The sequence below is a fragment of the Chaetomium fimeti genome (genome assembly GCF_033439085.1).
Source record: "Chaetomium fimeti strain CBS 168.71 chromosome Unknown B0H64scaffold_5, whole genome shotgun sequence".
Taxonomy (NCBI): Eukaryota; Fungi; Ascomycota; class Sordariomycetes; order Sordariales; family Chaetomiaceae; genus Chaetomium; species Chaetomium fimeti.
Window position 1 is genome coordinate 1,090,649 of NW_026944333.1, and position 22,027 is coordinate 1,112,675.

Consider the following 22,027-nt stretch of genomic DNA (forward strand, 5'->3'; position numbering starts at 1 on the left):
AAAAACTGGTATTTCGCGTTCTGGCTGTTACGTGACATCTGCCAGAGATTTGCAACTTGTCGTCTTCAAATGCAGTCGCACCCTGAGCGAGACAAAGAACGAATTATGTTGGCCCGTGCAACGCCGCGCCATGCTGCGACCCCCACCGAGCCCACTTTCGCGCCGGGATTTCAGCTGAACTTGGCAAGAAAGAGCCTTGCAGGCGCCACAAAAAAGTTTCTGGAGGGGCCAGGCACGACAGATTTCCTCGTGCGATCCAAAGCAAGTCTTGCTTCGAAATAATCGCCAATTCAGGTCGGCGTCAACAATGGCGGCACCCGCAACTCTACCAGCACTGCTGGACTCCCTTACCAAATCGATCACCACTACCCTCGACGTAGCGCCGAAACTTGCCAGCGCCGAGCTCCCTAAAGACGGCATTTCGCTGCTTGACGTCAAGAACGAACTCCTGCTCGCATATCTCCAGAACCTCGTGTTCCTCATCCTCCTCAAACTGCGTCAGGCGAAGAACGGGGGATCAGACGATGAAGCGAACGACCAAAGTCTCGACGACCTCGTCGTGTCGAAGCTTGTGGAGCTGAGACTCTACCTCGAGAAGGGGGCGCGACCGTTAGAAGACAAGCTTCGGTTCCAGATCGACAAGGTGCTTCGCGCAGCCGACGACGCAGAGCGCAATGCCAAGGCTGATGAGGAAGCCGCAAAGGCCAATGGGCATGGGTCTGAGTCCGACTCCGGCAGCGAGGAAGGCGAATCAGACGAAGAAGAGGATGACCAAGACGGTGCCGTGGACGGGCGGAAAATCGCGGACCTCCAACATCGTCCCAACCTCGGGGGGTTCCAGCGGCCGGCTGCTGCGGTATACTCGGGCAAAGAGACGGATGCCTCTGGGGTTTACCGGCCGCCAAAGATTGCGCCAGTGGTGATGCCAACCACCGAGAGGCGCGAGAAGGCCGAGCGCCGGGTGGGCAAGTCCGCCACGCTTGATGAGTTCATTGTGGACGAAATGTCGACCGCCCCCATCGCCGAGCCCAGTATCGGTACGACGATTGTGAACTTTGGCCGCAAGGTCAAGACGGCATCCGAGCGCCGCAAGGAGGACGAGCGCCGTGAGTTCGAAGAGACGAACTTTGTCCGTCTGCCCAAGGAGAGCAAGAAGGATCGCGCAAAGAGGGCCAAGCAGGAGGGCGGCAGTCGGCGGATGAACTTTGGCGGCGAGGAATGGCGGGACCTCAGCGAGGGTGTGGACCGCATCAGCCGGTTGACCCAGGGCAAGAGGACAGGAGGCGGCACCAAAGCTTTGTTGGAAAAGAGCCGCAAGCGTGGTATCGACACCACGGACGGGCCGCGAGGAAATGGGGCGAACATGGGCGAGAGGTATCAAAAGAGGCTCAAGGTTCTGGAGAGTGGCCGTGGCACAAGAGGCAAGGGCCGCTAAAAATCTGACAGTTCAAAGCAAATGAAATTCAATGCCGTCCAACAAACGCCATCAATTATCACCTCGATACCCCTCGCCAAATTTTCACGTTCTTTTTGCAAGGTCCCAAACCACCATCCAGATCCCATCCCTTTACAAGATCGATTTTTGCATCACCTTACAAGCTCAGGCCAACATCCTCGCCAGTAGTTTCCTGGCGCATGCCAAGTCCGTTCCGAATCCTGTCTTCGGCAGCCACCACATTCTTCGGGAGCATGAAGCCGAGTCCAAAGAAGACGAACAATGCCCACTTCCATCGGAAGGGGTTGAATGCGACGCAGAAAGAAAACCACCAAATAAGCTCGAGGTAGGTAAAGAACTCGAAGGGCCCTACCGGCGACGCCATCTTGAACAATCTCGTCATGTCGATCCACCGCTTCATCCAAAAGGGATTCGGCCGAGTCAAGGGATCAACCAAGAACATGAGCAGGATGCGCGTGTAAATCCCGATGTGCCAGTTGCCCACCGTCCCGATGGCATTCATGTAGGTGCAATTGATGCACGAAAGGGACGGGTGATTTGGCGGGAATGTCTGCAGGTACCAGTTGGGCGGTTCGTACGGCTTCTCAAAGCAGCTGTCGGGCAGGAAGTCCAGCTTGGGTCGGGCGAACCCCGTCGCCATAACCACGACATCACCCTCGATTACGTCTTTTTGCCCCGGTCCACCGGCCGGAACCCCCTTGGCGCGCCGGTTGACCTTGACGCCGTCCTCGGTAAACCCCTCGATGTCGCAACGAATCCACTCTGCCCGCTTCGAACGCAGCTTCTCCATGATATCCGAATTCACCATGGGGGTATCCGTAAAGAGCCCCTTGTTGGCAGGCGCCAGGTCTTCCAAGTCCCGGTAGAACATCTTGCGCAGCAACAGCTCCGGGATCCAGCTGAGGAAGGTCTCCTGCCCAAACACGTTCATCGCCAGCAGCATGTTCCAGATCGGATTCCGCGGGATGATCCACTTGTCGCTGCGCGCGAGGATGTAAATCTTCTTGGCACCCTCCTCATGCGCAAACTCGAGCGCCTCAACCGCACTGGCACCACCACCAATAATGATCATGGTCTTGTCCCTGGCCGAGCAGGAGCCGGTCAGGCGGCTGGAGTGGTGGATCTCGCCGCGGAAGCCGTCCATGCCGGGCATGCGCGGCACCTTGGGCTCGCCGCAGGTGCCGATGGCGGCGATGACGCCGTCGAAGCGGCCCAGCGACATGTCATTGACCACCCAGCGGCCGCGCTCGTCCTGGTAGACGCGGTCGATCTTGGTGCCGAACCGCGTGCGCTCCTCGAGCCCGTACCGCCGCCACAGGTCGCGTACTTGGCTGAGGATCTGCTGCCGGTCCGGGTAGCCGCGCTCCCATTTGACGGAGGGGTGGAAGCGGTACATGACCGAGTGGATCTGCACGGACGAGGTGTTGTTGACGCGGCTCCAGATGCCGCCCAGCTCGTCCTCGCTGCCGGCTTCGAAGATGGTCACGTCGAAGCCATGGCCGATGCAGTGCGCCGCGCTGGTCACGCCCGTGATGCCCGCGCCGATGACGGCAATCTTGGGACGGCTGAGGCGTGTGCTGGGCCCGGGAGGGTTGGGCGAGAGGATCTTATCCGTGAGCCATTGGAAGAGTTGGAAGAGGAAGAGGAAGGGATGTATGAGTGGGTTGTAAACCCGCGATTGGGAGGTCATTTCTGCGGTTTCCTCTCGTGAGTATGTTCTGAGCTGTGTTCACTAGCTTCGGCCAGATCCTGATGGGTGGAAAACTAAATATCTTCGGTGGTTATCCCCGCCGACTTTTCCTGTTCAACAACGTTGCCGTGCCTGCCAAGGCTGGTGGCATAACGGTCATGACGTCACTAACTACAGGTCTCCGTCGCATGTGAAAACGGTTTTGCGGGAATTTCCGACAGTTAGAACCATGTGCGTCGAGATACGAACCTCATTCATGTTCCACGGATTGCTGTTCATGTATCAAATTGTGGGTTGAAGTTAACCGCACTGCCCTTGAGAAGGATTCGTACAAATCTAGCATGCACAACATTGCGCTTTCCAGATTCAATCTGGTCCTCCACTACGAAACCCCCGAAGTACCTTCTTCCCCCGCAGGCTCCTTGCCTCCGTGTTACCTAACATTGATCGTCCCTGCCAAAAACATGTTGTTCATCCAAAGATCCTCCCGATTCCCCTAAGCTCTGGGATCCCACTCGCTGTCCACCTCATCCAACAACCCCAACTGGCTCACCACGTCCGCCCCCAAAATCCTCTCCAACGGCACCAGCTTGAAGCTCGCCTCCTCACTCGTGCCCTGCCCACCAGCCAACTCATTCGCATCATCATGCACAACCACCAACCCCTTGGGAAACCTCTCCCCCAACCCCGTCCCCACCGCAGCCACCCCATCCGTATTCGTAACCCGATCCACCCCCTCCCCCTCTCCAATCGTAAACGCCATCACAAACTCATGCGGCGCCTGCCGCCGGTACACATTATACCCACTCACCCCCTGGTTCGAGACGACCAAGAACCCCTCCTCCTTCGTGCGCCCCAACACCAGCGCCACCCCTTCCACATCCGCACGCATGTGCCCATCCCCCACCACGCCCACCACCACGCCCTCAGGCTCCTCCCCAGCAGTCGGCTCGGCATCGTACCGCCACAGCGCGTGCGGCTCCTCGCCGATGAAGACGACGCCGTTGGCCTCGTCGGCCACGCAGCCCTCGACCTGGCCGCCGGAGCCGCCGGTGAAGGAGCGCACGAGCGTGGTGGTCAGCGTGCCGTCCTCCGTGGCGGTGAGTTCGTATTGTAGGTACTTGGCGGATTTCTCGTTGACGAAGAGGTATTGTTTTTGGGTGGTCGGCGAGCGGTACGTGCAGGAGCCGTAGACTTCGTAGTCGGGCGGGGTCGGCTGGCTGCCGCCGGGGATGGTGGTTAGGGTGCCGTTCGCGGTGATCTCGAAGAGGCTGGTTGGGGGTGGGGGTTAGTGCTGGTTTTCGTTGTGGTTGGGGGAATGGGGGGGGAGGGAGGAGGCTTAGGCTTACCAGAGGGTGTTGTCGTCGCGGCAGGCCGCGTAGGCGAGGTCGATCTTGCGGGGCCCGGCTTGGAAGTTGTAGATGACGTCGACGTTGTTGGGCTCGCCGGCGGCGATGGTTTGCAGGAGCTTGCCCGAGAGGTCGAACACGCCGAGGCCCGCACCTTGCTCGGACTTGGTGGTCGTGATGATGCGCGACTGGCTGCGGTCGGAGGGCGAAATCCAGATGGCCGGGTCGTCTCCGTCACCGCCGTTGGCGTCCGTCTCGGCGACCGGCTGTACGACGACGAAAGAGCAGTGGAGGCCCCCCCAACCGGCGTTGCACTTGCACTGGTTCGGTCCCACACACTGACCGTTGCCGGAGCAGTTGTCTTCACAAGTGTACGTGCTGCAAGTCTTGCCTTGCCAACCTGCAAAGCATGAACATTCAACGCCTCGGCTAACCTGGGTACAGAAACCATTGTTCGAGCAGGAGCTGCAGATAGGCGACGGCTTATTGGACTCGCGGCTGGGGTCATATTTGGTGTTGACCTGCAGGCCCAACTGCTGGATGGCGCCGTCAAGAGAGCTAACGCCGAAGCCGGTGATGTCGTCGGACTCGATGGCGTATGTCAGCACGCCGCTGGCGTACTTGGACGTGGAACCCTGGTAGATGGCAAGGCCCTGGATTTCAATGTCCTCGTACCCTACGAGTTTGAGGTTGCCGAGGAGGTTGAACGGGGGCGCGTAAACAGCCACGGTGTCGTCCATGGCCACGAAGAGGTAGTCAACATTGGTAGTGTTGGACACATAAACCGCCACTCCCGTTACGTCGTCCGCGGCTTCACCGGTCTTGCTGATGGTAGGGTCGGCAGTGGACTCGGCCAGGTCAAAGACGTACACGTCCTTGTCATCATCGGCCGAGACAAACATCTTGCGAAGGGAAGGCGCGGTAGCACAACCCGACGCCTCAACCGGAAGGGGAAAGGTTTGGATCTATCCGCTGGTTAGTCCTTTTACGTTCATTTTTGAGTGGTAGCATCCGCCGCTAAACAAAAAATACCTCCACAAATTTGGAATCCTCATAGTCATCCTCGTCGTCGTCCTTCCGAACAAGAAACACCTTCGCCTCTTTCTTGCCAAACAGGTACACGTAGTCAGCACCGCTCGGGCTTTTCCACGAGCAGAGGGCGGACCAGTCGCCAAGCACCGTGGTCCGGGCCGACTCGACCTCCTCGAAGTCGGGCAGCTCCCAAGCGCGGAGCACCGAGTCCGGCTGCCCAATGCTGACAGCGAGACCGGTCGACTTGTTGTCGTCGTCGCGGCCATGGATGGTGGTCACAACCTTGGTTCGGCGACCCGGAGTCTCGGCATGAACTTGGGTCAGAGGCGTGGCCGAGTCGACGTTCCAGGCGAGCCATCCACCGCTACCAGCAGTACCATCGTTGCCGAGGAGGAGAGGGGTTCTGCCATAGTAGACAGACGTCCAGTCAGACTCGATTTCCGAGGTCACGGCTGAAACCGGGATCTCGACATCGACGGCAGCTGCTTGGATCGAGAGGGTGGAGGCGAGCAGGGCGGCCGCGGTAAAGCGGCGGGAGAAAGCCATTGTAGTAAATAGAGATCTAGGATAGGCTTCTAATAGACCGAATGTGCGTGCCCGCCCATGGCATGAGATGAATTATTCACCCAAAACCAGGGGCGGGATAGCCCTCCATTTAACTTCCATCTCTCCCCGTTCCTCGGCCATTTTCTCGACGTGATAACCAAGGTTAGAGTCGCCAAAATAGCACATGGAAACCATCATACCCTGTCCCAATGTTCCAATGTAACATCAGGTACTTGTTTCCCGGGAGGTTCACCGACGCGCCCACGCCTCCGATCAGGTCCGCGCATACCCCAAAAGGCGCGTGCTTGCGATATGATCGTCGATTGGTTTATCGGTGGCGTGCAGGGAACATGGTGCGGGAGGGGCCGCTGGAGGGGTCGCTGGAAGCGGAGTGCACCCCACGCCTTTCAGGGGAGTTCGGCACGTGGGCCCACTTCAGATTCAGGCACCCCTCCAAAGAGAGCGTTCGATCCATTTCCAGCTACCGACAACATCCTCATAACTGATCGATGGCTTTTTTCTCCGATAGTGATAGGTACGAATAAACCCCACACACCCTACAACTGCTTTCTAAAACACGCCACCAGAAGTTCCATCGAGAAGCTGTCGTATTCGCTCTCGCATAGGTTTCCGGGAAACGGATGGTAACCCTAACCCTGTGCTTTATGAAGTGGCATCAAGTTGGTCACCGGGGCTGAGTGACCATGTCTTACGTCTCTACGCTCATTTTTTGTTTTCGTTTTTACTATATGTAATGTAGTTAATACAATATTCTAACACGGTAACCTGATGCAGTAGCCTTCCAAATTCGGGATGCCACTCTGTCAGAACTGCGTGCTTGTATGTACCACCGAGCAGCGCCGGCGGTGCAGATCTGAATAGGTAAGGTACCTACCTGCCTTGAGACCTACCTATACAGAGCCTCGCTTGTGTGACCTCCATGTGATGTTGTTTGGACTTCTCCCGAGGCATCTATGTACTTTTGTCACCTTCTCTCGCCACCCTTATTGCGCCAAGCTCAGCTGAATGTGTCCTACCTACCCCTCTCCGTCTCCCCGGTGTCACTGCCCGGACAACTCCCTGGGCAAGAGACCAGGTGACCAATATGTCAAGGGTTATGTCGGTAGCCTTCTCTGTTCACATGTACCCACCCTCAATCCGACCAACTCCCTCAAGTATGGGTTAAGAGAGCTTTGTTACAACCGCTCACTACCTACCTAGGTACCTAGGTAGGTACGTCGGCATCTATTTTAATAACCTCACCGATAATCTTGCGAGTTACTCTGACTACCACCGCAGACCAATAGGGCGCTTGACCCCAAGTCAAGCGCCTGGCTTTGTGCTACCTGCGTAACCACACCACACGTTAACGGTGGCGTAAGCTTACATCGAGCTGAACAGGCTTTACATCAGGCTGAGCCTTATCCTCTCTATGATTTCATAGCCATATATAATACATATCCATCTTTTTAGCTCACTCGCAGTACGGCACTCTGTGAAAACCTTTGCTCCGGTCCAGGACACCTATCAATTATCGCCATCATCTGTGGGTCTTCAACTGCTCCAAGGGCACTCAAGAACCACCCTGAGGTCGCCCGACCTGCCAGCGCAAATACCATGGCTACCATCCGGCAGTCCCGTGGCATTATGCGCGGGATAGTGATCATCTCGCTTCCACTAGCCCTGACAATTTACTTCCTAGTAATATGGCGCCTTTACCTCGTCCCAGACAACGACAACGGCAATGGTCTCGTTTTCGGTCGCTCTGGCGCCAACGCAATATACTACTCGTGGTTCGTGCTGGCGTCCGTCGGCTTGAGCATCTTCCACTACGGACGTGAGGGTGTTGCGGAGCGCATGCTTATCCGGCCCAAGTCGTTAGCTCTTGACTCAAAACATCAAGATGATCACATCCCGCCCAACGGATGGCTGCTGGCCTTCGGGAGGCCGGTCCTCCTTCGCCGTGAGCCGGCCACTCGGGGCCTCACCTCGCTCGCTTGGACGTTGCTGAGCCTCGTCACCTTATTTGGTTATGTCGGACTCCCTCTTTCCGGTTTGACAATGGAGTTTGAGACAGGATATCAATTTCTTTCTGGGGCGCCGGCTGGTGGCACGGATAGACATCCCACGGTCATGGGATATAACAAGGAAAACTGGAACGCGCGCTTCACATTTGATACTACAGAGCGGGCGTTCTCGAGGTGGAGTGAGACAACGAGGATCCAACCACCTCCCGGGGACGGGGTCATTTACACCTCCCAGGAGGTCGACAGATCCAGTCTTGCGGATAGCGGCGTGTTTACCAACCTTCCCAACAGCCTCCCAAGGGACACAGGTGTCTCTAACGTCTTCCTCGCGCCACAGTCCGACACCGGCGCCCCCATCGATGGTAAATCATGGGGGCTCGCCTTTAGTTACGAATGCTCCGTTGTCACCAAGCTCTCCGACTTCACCATTCTAAGTCATAGAAAAGAAGACGCAGAGCTCGCAAGTGGCGACGCATACGGATACGATGTCCTCGGACCCAACGCGACCATCGAAATTTACAACCAGACTTCCAGTGGGGCCACAGCCCGCTTTGCAAACAACCTCCAAGCCGTGGCCGAGGTGGGCTACAACTGGCCGTACCGCCAAAGGAGACAGACGACCAACCTACCAGTTTCATCCGAATGCTACAACCCCATCAGCATCCCCGGCCCCGAGAGCAAGACAATGCCATACCCAGGCATGGACGACGAGCCCCAGGTCCTTGAACTAATCCTCTGGCAGAACCTCAGCGCCAAAAACACCAACCCCAACATCATCGAAAACCCCCCCACCCTCAACTTCACCCTCCCGGACACCATCCCGGAGCTCTTCGGCGCCTACCAAACCCAGGCCGACGCCTACAACATCACCCCGCCCACCCCCATGGCCGCCATCGGCGTCCGCTGCACGTCCACCTCCGCCGTCGGCACAGCACACCTCGACGGCCGACGCGCCGCCTTCCACACCTTCCAACCCTCCAACTCGACGCCCGTCGGCTTCGCGTCCTCCACCAAATGCGCGGAGCGCCTCTCCATCGGCGTGCCGCACCTCCTCTTCTCCGGCACGGCGCGGGACCGCGCCGAGACGGAGTGGCTGTCCCACTTGTATGCGTCGGCGGGCCGGTTCGCGCAGGGGTATGCGCAGCTGGGCACGCATTTCATCGGGACACGGGTGCCGCTGCAGTCGGCGTATCTGCAGGCGGAGGAGCTGCGGGGGTCGCTGACGCGGGCGTATGGGCTGTACGTGATGCAGTTGGTGTATAATGGTGGGGTGGGGTACGTGGATGGGGAGGGGCGGTATCGGGAGGCGAGTGAGTTTGTCAATGGGGAGGCGGTGGTGTATTCGAGGGGGACGGTGCTGGTACCGGGGATCGTGCCGCCCGTGGTGGCGTTTGTGTTTTTGGCGCTGTGGGCGGTTGGGTCGGGTTGTTTTGGGGTGCTGTATTTGTTCAGGGGGTGTCGTGGTCTGGTAGATCATTAGAGGGGGAAAGGCTTGCGCCGCGGGGATGTAATGATACGGATACTGATTGTATTGTAGGGGAGCTTTAGTCAGGGGTTAATTGCTGCATTCAATGTGCCTATTTGTCTTTTACAAGAAAGTGTTGTGTACCTACCTGGGTGCCTCAGCCATGCGTGCCAACCTGAAAGGCGGCCCGGCGTTTACGCCACAAAGTCTGCGTTTCTTCGTTCTGGGTTTCCACGAGCCAGAAAAAACACAAAGGCAACGCCGCTGGTTTAGTTGTATGTGCCTAAACATCTTGCACGCTGCCTGCGTGAAATACCTGGCACGAATCTGTCGAACCTGAAACAGCCAAATCCAAACGCGACAGTCATGAGTATAGGACCGCCCGAGGGAAGGACGTGGAGTTGTTGTGAAAGGGATTTATCTTGCCAGATTGGTATGTCAATCAGCAAATGAATCGGAGAGTGTCCACGGCGTTAATTTGCAGGCTTGAGTGTATTGACATTCGATTCATCGAACCTTAAATACAACCTTTCCTGATCTGTATTCTATACCTACATAACGTCGACATCACTCTGGACACTGTCACCAAATAGGCAGTTGTTTTCGAACACCTCGACCAGGGCGGCAGTCACGTCGAGCTAGGCGGACACGATCTGGCCGATGGTCACTTTTTCCGCGGGGTGGTCGGCTGCGTGCCCCCCTGAGCCGACCGCATGCGAGCAGACTTTCCCCAGCGCGATGTAGCTGCCGGTCTCGGTGTCGAAGGCGTAGGCATCGACCGCGGTGGTGACGAGCCGCCGGATAGTCTGGAAGGAGAGGGCCGTGAGGTCACTGATTGAGACCAACTTGCCGTGGGCGTCGCAGGTCCCACCCTAAAGTGCACAAATGTCTCATCCTCGCCAATCAAGGTCCGGTACGCAGTCCGCGCATACTCCTCGGCCGGCGCCACCAGCTCGGGCGCCGTCTCCCGATAGGCATCGCGCAGCAACATCCAGCACCCGACCACGCCACCGTCCATCACCCCCCACTTCCTAACCACGACCGTCCCCCGTTCCCCTCCCTCGATGACATACCCCAGCGCCCCCAGCGCCCTCAACATCAACCTCACCGCCTGCTCCGCCGCCATCGTCCTCCTCCGCACCCATACCGCCTCGACGAGGTCCATCCGCGCCCCCCACACATCAAACCGCGGCACCTCCTCGGCCGGTCGCGCATACGTCTCCTCCAGCGCCTCCACGCCGCTCTCCACCGATCTCAGCACCGCGTCCCGCGCAGCAGTCGACAACACGCCCGCCTCCACCCCGCGCCGCAGCTCCTCCACCCCGCGCTCCAGCTCCGTCACCAACGCCCTCCTCGTCCTCGCCACCCGCTCCCCCGAACGCTTCGCGTCCGCACACAGCGGGCAGTCGCACTCGAACCCCCAGTGCCGAAGCATATCGCTCCTCTTCTCGCCTTCCGACTCGCCACCTACGTCGAGCAAATAGTACCACCAGGTGAGTTCCGTGCCGGCGGGGAGGTCCCGCGTCGCGCGCGCGATGAGGAGGTCGCCGATGAAGGCGCGGAACGCGTTGCCGGCGCAGGAGTGGTTGAGGTACGAGGCGAGGGGCCAGATGCCGGAAGCGTTGCCCATGGGGCCGTTGGGGTTGGCCAGCTGGACGAGGGAGCTGAGGGAGCTGCTGAAGACGTTGATGCCGACGGTGCGGCGGACGTGGAAGCTGGGACGGTTATTAATTAGATTTGTGGTGGGGGTTGAAGAGGGAGGGGGCGGGGGGGGGGGGGCGTACCTGTCGATGATGGACTGACCGTCGACTTGGGTGGTGGCGACCGGCTGATAGGAGCCGTGATGGAGGTTGGTGATGGCCGGGGTCAGAGACGGGTTGCGGTGCAGCTTCTGGATGGTCATGTTAACGAGGTCTGACTGTGTGCCTACTGTGCCTCCGGCCCTTGGGTCCACCAGCAGCGGGACCTCGCGAGTACCCGCGTCCGCGTCAGAAAAGACGTACGCGAAGGCCTTCTCGCAGAAGAGGAGGTCGCCCGCCTTGACCGCTTTGGTGGTGAAGAGCCCACGCCCGCGGGAGCCAGCGTCTTGGACCCGGACGGGACCGATGTAGGTCGCGTGGTCCAGGTGCGGCGGCCGCAGCTTGGCGGCGTCGTCATGTAGCTGCTTGAATTGGTACTCGCCGTTCGTCTGTTCGGCGAGCCGGGCGATGCCGCGGGTCAGCAGGGCTTTGGCCGGCGCGTTGTGGGGATAGTCGAGGCGAAGCTCCTTGAGCACTTCGCAGCACTCGCGGTACCTCTCGAGCCCGTAGAGCGCTTCGGCCTTGCGGAACCGCGCTTTATCTGCTAGATTGCTACCCGCTGCTGCCGTGGTCGTTACGAGCTCGGTATCTAACAGAGCGGCATCGTATTGTCTAGCTTTAAGGAATGCCACGGACCGGCTGAGCCTCACGGTGCATATCTCTTCCAGGGTCGACGGATAGGCTAGCGACTGGGTATAGCTGCCCACGCGAAAGTTAGCGTTGTTCAGTGCCGGGTTTTGCCCCAACTTACCACTCGATGGCAGACCGATACTCGGACCTGTTGAAGTGGTTGTTACCTTGCGCCTTCCAAGCCAGGGCGGTGCCGCTGTGATCAGGTTTTCCCCGCCACGCGGCTGGGATCCTTTCGTCGTTGGCCGGGAGAAGCACAACGTCGGACACATGATCCACGCGAAGCCCGTAGTTTCCGTCCATCATCATTCTGAAGAACGGTTCCTTGAGGATCATGACGGTGCCCTCGCGTACGAGAGGCTCCCTGTCGTCCACCTGGTGGTGCAGCTGGAGCATGAGGACGTCGCCCTTCTCGTCTTCCACAATGGCTAGGACGGCCGTCGTCCGGTCCTGGGGCGTTAGCGACCGCACGAGCATGTAGGTTCCCCGGTTATGCGTCTCGAGTAGCAGGTCGCCCATCATGGTCTTCTTGAGCTCGGAGAAGGGCGCCACGCACGGCGGATACGACGGCGGCACGTACGACAGTCGGGTTCCCTGTCTCATAGGGGCAGCGCGCGCGCGCTGAGATTCCGCCAGCTTCTGTTGGAACTGGAAGAGGACTTGGTCTCGGGGGTTCTTTGTTGGGCGCTGCCCATTAAAGGCGCCGCGTAGCTCCTGCTGCTGGTCGATGAGATGCTTGAAATCGTCGACTACCGTGGCCGCGGTCTGGTGCGGGTTTTGCCTCAAAATCGGGCTGGCAAGCTAGTGCTTTCGTTTGAGAAACTCTGGGCGATAGACAGGGAGAAGTGGGGGGAGAGAGAAAACAGGTTTGGACATGTCACATACCTTCGAGAGCGGCCGGGCAAAAAAAGAGCGCCCCATGAGTGGCCAGCCGCCAGCGATGTTACTTGCGGTAGATCGATACATAGTAGTCCTTGCTCACAAGACTGTGGGGGTTGGTCACTCTACTGGGGGCATTTTAGGATTCTGGGATTCTAAAATCGGCGACCAAAAGATCCTCGAACGCCGTGGAAAAGGCGGGATAGCACGTCGTGCCGTCGTCGGATTTCAGGCTTTTGTGCAATTGGAAAAGAAGTGGATGTGTGGGTGTATAAAGGGTGGAAGACGATGGCGGGGAGTGGCAAGGGTGCGACAGCGGAACTGCGGAAGTGAAAGTTGGAAGGCGATGATGGCTGAGGAAGGAACCTAAGGGGAAGGTGGAAAAAAAAAGTTCGAGTTTCGGAGTTTAACAGTCGTAAATTGTTGGTCAAATCAAGATAGAGTAAAATTCTCGATGACTAAGTGACAAATATCTTAGGTACCTTATCATCCTCCCATACCGCAAACAGCAAACAGCTGCCTCCTCTTTCCAAGCCCGATGCTTTGCCTTGCGTTTTCTGCTCCGAGTCTTTTTATGTGAGGCGGCCTTTTTGGACCGGAGGCGCTGGTCCCCGCGGACCGTACCACGTGACTGCCTCCACACATAACCCCAACCCTGCCGTCCGCCTCCCCTTTTCGTTACAAAGTTTATCAATTGAATTAAACTCAGTCCACAACGTATTGAAAAGATATTAATCTAGAGGCAACTAGATTTCTCAAAAACGCAGTTAAATGCAGATCTCTCAAGTCCTGTTGTTATTTTTCAGATATATAGCTCGCCCTTGTCGATACCGGGGCGAATAGACTAGGGTTAGGGCTAGACAAGTACGCAGCAACAACCATTACTCCGGTAGCGAATTTAACGATAGTTATATCAAGTAAATTGAATAGGCTAAACAGATTGAGGAAGTTGAGAAGCTGAATCCAACCATATACTCTTGAAGAGATTGAGAAAGCTCGAATACGTATATATTCCACAAAAGGCGGCCTGTTTTTATGTGACCATGGCCCTGACATTCAACAACGAAGCAAGCTCGCAAGGTACCGTGGGGCCCCCATCGCCTGTTGAAAATCCCCTCTTTTCAACTTGTAGGGTATAGGCACAGAACTCTTTAAAACTATACCACTTTGCCCGTCCGCCGCGTATGGATGAGGTCGACAATGTTGACTACCTACCTACCTAAACTTATTCTTCAAGTTCCTCTTGCACTCTGCGACCGAATCGCTCGGATCAATGCCGACCTCGTGGTATAAGGTTTGGTAGCCCCGGAGTGCTTTCTCTTCTTCGTTGAGCTCTTCTTCGTCGATGTCGTCGAGCCGGCCATTGACCTGCAGCTGCGATGGACGGTTTGTTCGACAGACTGTTCAATTGGACTACTATTGATGGCGGGGCGATATCCAAAGTGTGTCCTGCTTTGTTGTATGCCATCCCCAGAAGTAAACCGTCATTATACCTCATGCAGTGGTTCATCATTGCGGCCCTCCTAACCGCGGCAGCACTTAAAGTTGTTTCCTCCTGGGCAAAACCCTGCGGATGGACCTTTGTCAGAAGACCGGAACTGTTGTCGTAGGCACATAAAGCATGGCGATATCACTCACCAGATCTCCAATTTCCCGAGCATCCATTGCCCGTCCATGTGCACCACGACAGTCCCCCACAGGGGTTCTGGTCGCCGTCTGGCGAAACTCCTACCACGCAGCACTTGATGTTTTCCGGGTCGTACGGGCAGGCGCCGGACTTGTACTCTCCGCCGTGGCTCCTACAGGTGCTGGTGGAGATGCATATGCCATCCTCTCCCCAGTTGCCCGTGGCTTTGCTACCAGTGCAGCGGCCGTTGAGAGCTGCCAGAGCGGGAAGGGGCAAGACGGCAAGAAGAAGTGAGAAGTGCATGGTGACGGTGTTCAGTAAGTGTTCAGTGGGAGATAGATGTTTGGATAGATGGAATCAAGCAGTAGATGAGGGTCGGTTCCGCTGTCCATGGCCGTGGGATGTTCCCCTTGAAATAGAAAATCAAGGCTAACTGGGACCGAACCGCCCGCCTACTTGGATATCCTCGATCTACTCTCGCGATGGTCACTTCACAATCCTCCCAAGAGATGCCGTGTAACCTTTTGTCTTGATTAGCCATCTTTCCTGTTGGCTTGTTGACGATTCGCTTTACGTATTCATCAACAACCCCTCTTATAATGTTTCCGAGGAGATGCAATGAAGTCTTTGCTTTTAATTAGGTAACTCTATTCTCTTGTCGGTTTGGTCTAGCGTTGCTTCACCTATTGCAACGGCACCCTCCCCGGCCCCCCTCGTCTTATCCAGGATCATCTGGATTGGTTACTGTCCATTGTTCTACATAGTGTCCAGAAATTAAGCTTTCAGCCGCACTTCTTAACCGGGCTCTCTCCCCCCTCACCGGTCCGATACCAAGGTCTTGGGTCTGGTCCTTGGCAGACTCTGGACACTGAGGCTTTCCGTCGACATGGAGGTAACCAATGACAACCGGACGCTGCAATCGAGCTTCCACATTTAGAAGTACCATGCTTCTGTGATGGTGTAATTACTGGGAAGCCAATATATTCAGAACCGCCTCCTTGCCCTCTCTCGCTCATTCTCCGAGTCTCCCTTCCAGAATCAAGGGTTTGTAATCTGTATGTTGGCAGGGCTTCCCACACACGATCCTTGAGTATCTTGCCGAAAGTGGATGGAAACACTGGACAGTTTAACTGTTTGGATAGCTCGGCGCAGAGCTCTCTGTTCTCGACACACAGCCCAACCTGCTTGTTGGCCTGCTGTCCATTGATGCAAGGATGAGCATGTTCGTATCAGTATGGTCTAACGCTAACATCCTCGACTTCCACTGCCCAGCAGTTACCGCTCTTTCAGAGGTCTCGACAGCCTCAACAGCCAGGGTTTGAGTCCCAGTATCAGGGTATCCAAGTCTCAGCGCTTCAACTCCCCGGTCCATGCCACTTCCCCCTTTTTTAATATCCGAGTGCAACCATCTCCCTTCCCCACTCAATCCGAAAGCTGCCCGGAAGACCCCTCGCCGGTCCGTTTTACAAGCTCCCTATACCGCGGCTCGAAGAAGAACTCCTTCTCGCCAAACGCAGGCACCAGATCACTCAGCCATGTGGCCTCCGGGTCATACTTGGCGAAGAATACGCGGCCGATCCAGGACGGGTCCCGCGCCTGCCAGAACTTCAACAAGAAGACGTCCTCGCCCCGGATGTTCTCGACGCCGACGACGCCGACCTTACCGGGGGAGGCAGACATGGACGGCCCGCGCACGGTGCGCGCCGTGCCCGAGAGCTGCGAGTAGGCGGTGTTGAAGATGTCGTGGGCGCGGCCCAGCGGCACGTTCCAGTAGTGGGACGCGCCGGTGTCACGCTCGACGAACCTAGGTACGTGACAAGTCAACACACGACACTTACGTACAGAGGCGGGGGTGAAGGGACTGCTGCTGCTGCCAGTGATTGAAAAACTCACATGTAGTATGGGACGACCCCCAGCTTCACCTGCAGATCCCACATGCGGCGCCAGACCTCTGGCTTGTCGTTGACGTGCCGGATCAAGGGCGCCTGGCCCCTGACCTGGGCGCCCGTCATGCGGATCTGCCGGATCGCCTCCTGCGCGGCCGGGTGCTCCAGCTCGCGCGGGTGGCTGAAGTGGGCCTGGAAGGCGAGCTGGCGGCCCGAGCGGACGACGCGCTCGAACAGGCGCAGCACATCGCCCGCCTCGCCGTCGGTGGTGTATTTGTACGGCCACCAGGCGAGCGACTTGGAGCCGATTCGGATCGTGTCGAGATGGGCGAGGTCCTCGGTGTCGTTCGCGATCAGAGGGTCGAGGTACCCGGCCAGGTGACGCACCGGCATTACCATCGGGTCGCCGCCCGTGAACAGAACGTCGCGAACCTGGCGGTTCTTGGCGATGTAGTTGCGGAGCTGACCCGCGTTGCTGGACTTGAAGGTCTGCGCGGAGCCGACCGAGGTGAACTGCGCCCACCGGAAGCAGTACGTGCAAAAGGCGTGGCAGAACTGACCCTCGGAAGGGAAGAAGAGGACCGTCTCGCGGTACTTGTGCTGCATGCCGGGGAGCTCCTCGCCGTTAAGCTTCGGGACGTTCTCCGTCTTCTGGTTGGCCGGGTGCGGGTTCATCTCCATCCGGATCTCTTCAGCAAGTTGTTGAAGACCGGCTTTGGGGATGCCAGTCCGGGACGCATGCATCATCCTCTCCAGGTCCGGACGATGCAACATCGCCGGCTGAGGGAATGCCAGTTGGAACATGGGATCCTCTGGCACATTTTTCCTATACAAGTCACGCCATGTCAGGACTCCGGACTGGAGAGTGCACGAGGAAAGGCAGGGTGTGAACTGACCAGTCGACGAGAGATTCTGCTACATGATTATTTACCCTCATCGGGAAGACATGTGCTGCCGCCAAGTAGGGGGCTGGATCGAGATGAGGGGCATACTGTTTGAAGAGCTCTGGTATGTTGCTCTTCGTGAACATGTCATAGGACTTCCTCAACATGGACGCCATCTTGCTTCTTTTGGGCTAGAAGGAAACAGCTCCACGAAGACTCTACTGGACGACGGAAAGAAGGGTATCATGAAGCCTCCTGTCTCATGGCGCCCATTTGAAGTATTAGGGCCAAGGACTTTCTGAACAGCTTGATGTCCGGACACGTCAAAGCTCCAGCGCAAAAGATTTTCTTACGCCACGGACAATCCCTATCCGAGACAGAGAGACGTTGCGCAGACGGGAATCGGCCGGATCTCCCGTGCCGAGATTCGGTACGCAAAAAGAAAGCGGCTCAAGACACCGATGCGGTGTTGTGGCTCCAGTGATCAACCTGATCAGCCTCCCCTTGGCCGACGTACACGTGTAGTACAAGAGGATGAACGAAGCGGTGACACTCGCCAAGTAAGGCCCCTTGTCTCGAGGGAACAAAAGAAAGGTTGCACATGGACGGGTGACAATACAACCCCCGGGGACCACATAATATTTCTTATTCGACACTCTCTGCGCCAATGAGATCCGGGCGTCTATATATGAAATAACCGCGGCGAGCGCGGTGAGCGCGGCGAGCGCGGCTCCTTCAATTACTGTCTGACTGAAACCCACCACCCTCCTTGTGCACCACATAACGACTGTGAGACCGTAACCACGGACCGTACCGGCGGAAAGCCCAAGGAATGGGAAGGAAGAGCAGGAGAATGAAACCAAGCAATGTCGCGGCCCATTTTACGCCGAGGTTTCCATACACTAGCAGACGTCGTCATTAGCAAGGGGCCTATTTGATATCCCGAGACCACACAACGAAACAACAACTCACTCTCGGTCATGAACAGCGGGAGAATGGCAGCCAGGCAGTACCTGAGCAGGTTATTGGCCGCCGTGGCGCTGGCACCATACTTGGATCCATAGGTCTCGAGAAGATACAACTGGGCGGCATTCTACTCGGGGAGGTTGCATGCACCAGTCAGCAATGTCTCAGGGAGTCACAGCAGGATCTGCTTCAGGTACCCACATAAAGAAGATCGTTTCCCCAGGCGAAAAGCCCTAGCCCCACAATAGGGCACATCCAGTGGGTGTCGGCGTTGGCGCTCCATGCGAACCAGAAAAAGCTGATGGGCATAGCAACACTCCCTAGCAGGGCAGGCCACAGGAGAGCTTCGGGTTCTGGAGACTCGGTGACACTGGCATCGTCTTCGCTCGTTGGCGACTTGGCGCGCGGCGTGTGTTTCCGCATCTGGAAGTAGAAGGGTACCACCATGGTGGGTGCCGCCAGAATGTAGCCGACCGTCAGGCCGAGAAAGACGAGCCCTTGAGCAGTGGGGCTGAAGTCGTACACGGTCTGGAAGGCAAAAGGGACGCTTGACGAGAAGCAGTACACTATTGCAAAGTTGAAGGAGACGTCTGCGGGCACCGTTAGAAACATGAGCTTCGGAAGAAAGTCAAAACTGAAAAAGGGGTCCACTGACAGACGGCAAAGAGCCCGACAACAGGCTCTGTAACCAACATCTGCAAGGGCCGCAGAAACGGGATGGATGACAAGACTCGCATGGTCACTTCACGAGCGGATACCTTGCTTTGGCGATCCTGCAGGCGGTCCGTCGCCCGCTTTGTGATGACGGGCAGGTAGGTCTCGCTCATTGGCAGGACGGTCAGCCAAGTGAGAGCGCCGAGGAGCAACGTCACCCATTGCGTCCAGCGCCAGTCCAGCGTCTCAACTACAAATGCGTTGACCAGTTGACTAGGACGAGCTCGGTTAGCGTCCACAAAAGCGGCGCCGGCCGCATAAGCTCTCAGTAACACTCACCCAACACTCGGGCCCATGAAAGGAACCGTGTTAAAGATGGAGAGGGCGATGGGCAGCCGATGCGACCCCCATACGTCGGTGAGCAAGCCGAAGCCCACGACGAGGGCGGAGCCCCCGAAGGCGCCGGCGAAGAAGCGGCAGACCAGCATCGAAGCAAACGAAGGCGAAAGGGCTGCACCCACGGTGAAGAGACAGAAGACGGGGACGCTAAGCCAGTACACCGGACGCCGACCAAAGTTCTCGCTGATAGGCGCCCCAATGATGGGGCCCAAGCTAAAAATCAAGTTAGCGAGGGATTCGACCTCGGCAATATGCCGGCATGCTGCTTTTGCATGCAGTGCCAGTGTGGCTTGCATACCCAAGCCCGAGGATGAAGAGAGCGAATGGCAGGAGAGCGGCTTTTTCGCCTATACCAAAGGCTTGCTGCAGCTGCAGCCCGGCGGGGACGGTGGAGGTTGAAGCGAAGCAGACGAAGAAACCGACAATGCAGGGGATCCAAGTATGGTAGATCTTGCATGTCACGGATGACCGCCGCGGGTCATCCGGATGGACTGCTAACCCAAGCATGCGATCCATGATTTAGGCGTAAGTTGAAGGGACCAAGGTAACGATACCTAGCGGCTCGTGGCTTTCTCGACATCAAAACGCTACAGAGATGGGGCACAGAACACAGCCAAAAGCCCGATTAAATTCATGTCTATTTATTCAGCATCGGATCCGGCTCCGGCGGGACATGTCTGAGAATATTGGGGCGGTCTGATGTTTCAAGGACATTGGTTTTCGCTCTCCGCCCCTGGGACCGAACACCGGTGGAGGTTGATCGGCCCGAGTGCGCAATACCACGAATCTTCGGGAATTGCGGTTGCTGCCGTTCAGATCCGCAATAAGCCATATGCGGTTTCGGATGAAATTTTCGTCTTCCGGCGTGACACGTTGCGGTCGAAGATCATCGGGGGATAATGATGAGCGGTCTGTCTCGACTTATACCGAGCCCAACCCGACCCACTCGGGCCATGAAGATGAACATATGAACTGAGACCTTTCCTCTAAAACGATCCCTGTTTCCGCCGCTTCCCTGCCGTCATCACTGTCCCGGCCTCTCTGCCCTGCTTTGCTGATATTTTATAATCTCGGCCCCCTGCGACAAGACATCAATCATTTGACTCGTAACGTCGGTACCTCCCGTACTTGCCAGGCGCCTCTGGCTTCACTCGTACTGGTTGGAACTGTCGCTTTTTGTAACTCTTCGGGATACTGAAGCGGACTGAATCTTGTCTCGCATTTATCTTGACGAGTTGGTTGATTGATCATCCAATTCGAACGCAATGGCGTCCTTGTGGCGAAACGTTGTTAGGTCCTCTGGATTCGCTCCGAGCCTTCAGCCGGCAGGACTTCCGAAACCCACTCCCATGATCCAGTCTCGCTGCTCGTCTCTCCGACTCGGCGGCCCATCGTTCTTCACAAACCACATGCATGCGGCCGTTGAGACCCGGGGAGACCTTACACAAGCTTTCGATCCTACGTTCCCTCGGCCGGGGAAACAAGAGTACGTGATGCTCCCTTAGGAGGTTCTGGTCGTGGTACCTAAACAAAACCTTCCTTCTAACTTTCTCTGCGTCTGACGTTAGGCGAACCATCAACTTCATCGACCCTCGGGGCATGAGATTGACATGTCGTGCGCGCGACGGACAGACCTTGTTGGACATCGCAAAAGCCCACGGTCTTGAGGTCGAAGGTGGGTCTGAAACTTCCCTCCCACTCAGAATCTTCCTTGAAAGTATCGACAGCATCTTACTAAAGTCTTCTTATTCTTTGCTCTCCAGGTGCCTGCCAGGGAGAGTGTGCCTGCTCGACGTGCCACATCATCGTGACCGACGCTGGCTCATACGGAGCCATGCCTCCAGCCACTGAGCGCGAGGACGACATGTTGGATCTAGCACACGGTCTCACACCAACGAGTCGATTGGGCTGTCAGGTCCTCGTGTCGGAAGCGCTGGACGGGGTGGAAATCAAGTTACCGGGGCTTGTGCAATCCAAGTAACTGCCATGGTCTCATACAAGGGAGACAAACCTAAAAGTTCAACTTCGAGACTTGCTTGCCAAACGGGGCATGATGGACCGACGCGGCAGGGCGAACGGCAAACAATCGAATCCTTCCGTAATACCGCTGAGCTGGGTACTGTGTTACCCACCAAGCACGTTACACGAGTGCCCCGAGTTGGCGCCAAGTTCTCGCTGCCTGTCGGTCCGGTGGACGCGGCAGGGGTGTTTGTGATCGAGACGAGATATTTCGTGGAGTACTTTGCGGCGGCGGAGATGGGGGAAACCAAGAAAGGGGAAAAGGGGGAAGGGGAATGAGGAAAGGGGAAGGTCGGCGCGGGGAGTATGACAAGGGAGTTTCTGGTTTAGGATCGGAGGGAAATGGATGGTTTCCAACAGAGAAACTGGAACACGATGGTTCGGGCAAAGAGCTTTGTGAAAGCCGGGACGCGGTGTACTTGTCAATGTAGTGGCACAATTCGAGTTTCCGACCGGCTCATGGCTCGTCCCCCGCCACACAATAAGCTCAAACGCTGGCTTCATCATCAAAGCACCGAAGGAAACGCCCTGGCTATTGCCTCACTCGCTCTCTTCATCTCGATATTGGGCGGCATTGTTAGCATCGCTCTCAAGTGCGTCCGAATCCGACTCACATGGCACACTTGGGAATACCGGAATCGCCGCGGCCACGCTGGCAGCAACTCGGTCACTTGCTCCAAGAGTACCAAGACCATCTAGATCATTTCTACACTGTCAGA

The 22,027-nt window shown here is 57.0% G+C and overlaps 9 protein-coding genes across 9 annotated transcripts; 3 read left to right on the forward strand and 6 right to left on the reverse strand.

The window, feature by feature from the left end:
* Positions 1-161: 161 nt before the first annotated feature.
* B0H64DRAFT_462648 (uncharacterized protein) lies at positions 162-1,435 on the forward strand (the record flags this gene model as incomplete). Its single annotated transcript, XM_062807563.1, has 1 exon — positions 162-1,435. The coding sequence occupies exon 1, from the start codon at positions 308-310 to the stop codon at positions 1,433-1,435; it is 1,128 nt and encodes a 375-aa protein (XP_062657643.1). The 5' UTR covers positions 162-307.
* Positions 1,436-1,592: 157 nt separating this feature from the next.
* On the reverse strand, positions 1,593-3,146 carry B0H64DRAFT_325662 (uncharacterized protein; the record flags this gene model as incomplete). Its single annotated transcript, XM_062800709.1, has 1 exon — positions 1,593-3,146. The coding sequence occupies one exon, from the start codon at positions 3,144-3,146 to the stop codon at positions 1,593-1,595; it is 1,554 nt and encodes a 517-aa protein (XP_062657644.1).
* A 243-nt stretch (positions 3,147-3,389) lies between these two features.
* B0H64DRAFT_343295 (uncharacterized protein) lies at positions 3,390-6,073 on the reverse strand (the record flags this gene model as incomplete). Its single annotated transcript, XM_062801279.1, has 4 exons — positions 3,390-3,777; positions 4,213-4,417; positions 4,496-5,460; positions 5,528-6,073. 4 exons carry the CDS (start codon positions 6,071-6,073, stop codon positions 3,643-3,645), a joined length of 1,851 nt encoding a protein of 616 aa, XP_062657645.1. The 3' UTR covers positions 3,390-3,642.
* Positions 6,074-7,483: 1,410 nt separating this feature from the next.
* Positions 7,484-9,678, forward strand: B0H64DRAFT_399768 (uncharacterized protein). The gene has a single exon (XM_062804026.1). The coding sequence runs from the start codon at positions 7,691-7,693 to the stop codon at positions 9,578-9,580; it is 1,890 nt and encodes a 629-aa protein (XP_062657646.1). The 5' UTR covers positions 7,484-7,690; the 3' UTR covers positions 9,581-9,678.
* A 345-nt stretch (positions 9,679-10,023) lies between these two features.
* Positions 10,024-12,732, reverse strand: B0H64DRAFT_180674 (TPR domain protein). The gene is made up of 3 exons (XM_062798910.1): positions 12,116-12,732; positions 11,350-12,063; positions 10,024-11,280 (listed from the first exon to the last, which is right to left on the reverse strand). Exons 1-3 carry the CDS (start codon positions 12,595-12,597, stop codon positions 10,230-10,232), a joined length of 2,247 nt encoding a protein of 748 aa, XP_062657647.1. The 5' UTR covers positions 12,598-12,732; the 3' UTR covers positions 10,024-10,229.
* A 1,327-nt stretch (positions 12,733-14,059) lies between these two features.
* B0H64DRAFT_433365 (uncharacterized protein) lies at positions 14,060-14,803 on the reverse strand (the record flags this gene model as incomplete). Its single annotated transcript, XM_062806042.1, has 2 exons — positions 14,060-14,273; positions 14,512-14,803. The coding sequence occupies 2 exons, from the start codon at positions 14,801-14,803 to the stop codon at positions 14,089-14,091; spliced, it is 477 nt and encodes a 158-aa protein (XP_062657648.1). The 3' UTR covers positions 14,060-14,088.
* A 1,119-nt stretch (positions 14,804-15,922) lies between these two features.
* B0H64DRAFT_418131 (uncharacterized protein) lies at positions 15,923-17,416 on the reverse strand (the record flags this gene model as incomplete). Its single annotated transcript, XM_062805297.1, has 3 exons — positions 15,923-16,304; positions 16,394-17,212; positions 17,283-17,416. 3 exons carry the CDS (start codon positions 17,414-17,416, stop codon positions 15,923-15,925), a joined length of 1,335 nt encoding a protein of 444 aa, XP_062657649.1.
* A 363-nt stretch (positions 17,417-17,779) lies between these two features.
* On the reverse strand, positions 17,780-19,912 carry B0H64DRAFT_361408 (putative MFS transporter). The gene is made up of 6 exons (XM_062801730.1): positions 19,588-19,912; positions 19,230-19,502; positions 18,892-19,163; positions 18,438-18,826; positions 18,243-18,363; positions 17,780-18,172 (listed from the first exon to the last, which is right to left on the reverse strand). The coding sequence occupies exons 1-6, from the start codon at positions 19,803-19,805 to the stop codon at positions 18,006-18,008; spliced, it is 1,440 nt and encodes a 479-aa protein (XP_062657650.1). The 5' UTR covers positions 19,806-19,912; the 3' UTR covers positions 17,780-18,005.
* A 642-nt stretch (positions 19,913-20,554) lies between these two features.
* On the forward strand, positions 20,555-21,270 carry B0H64DRAFT_374961 (2Fe-2S ferredoxin-type domain-containing protein; the record flags this gene model as incomplete). The annotated part of the gene is made up of 3 exons (XM_062802384.1): positions 20,555-20,775; positions 20,858-20,964; positions 21,053-21,270. 3 exons carry the CDS (start codon positions 20,555-20,557, stop codon positions 21,268-21,270), a joined length of 546 nt encoding a protein of 181 aa, XP_062657651.1.
* Positions 21,271-22,027: the final 757 nt, after the last annotated feature.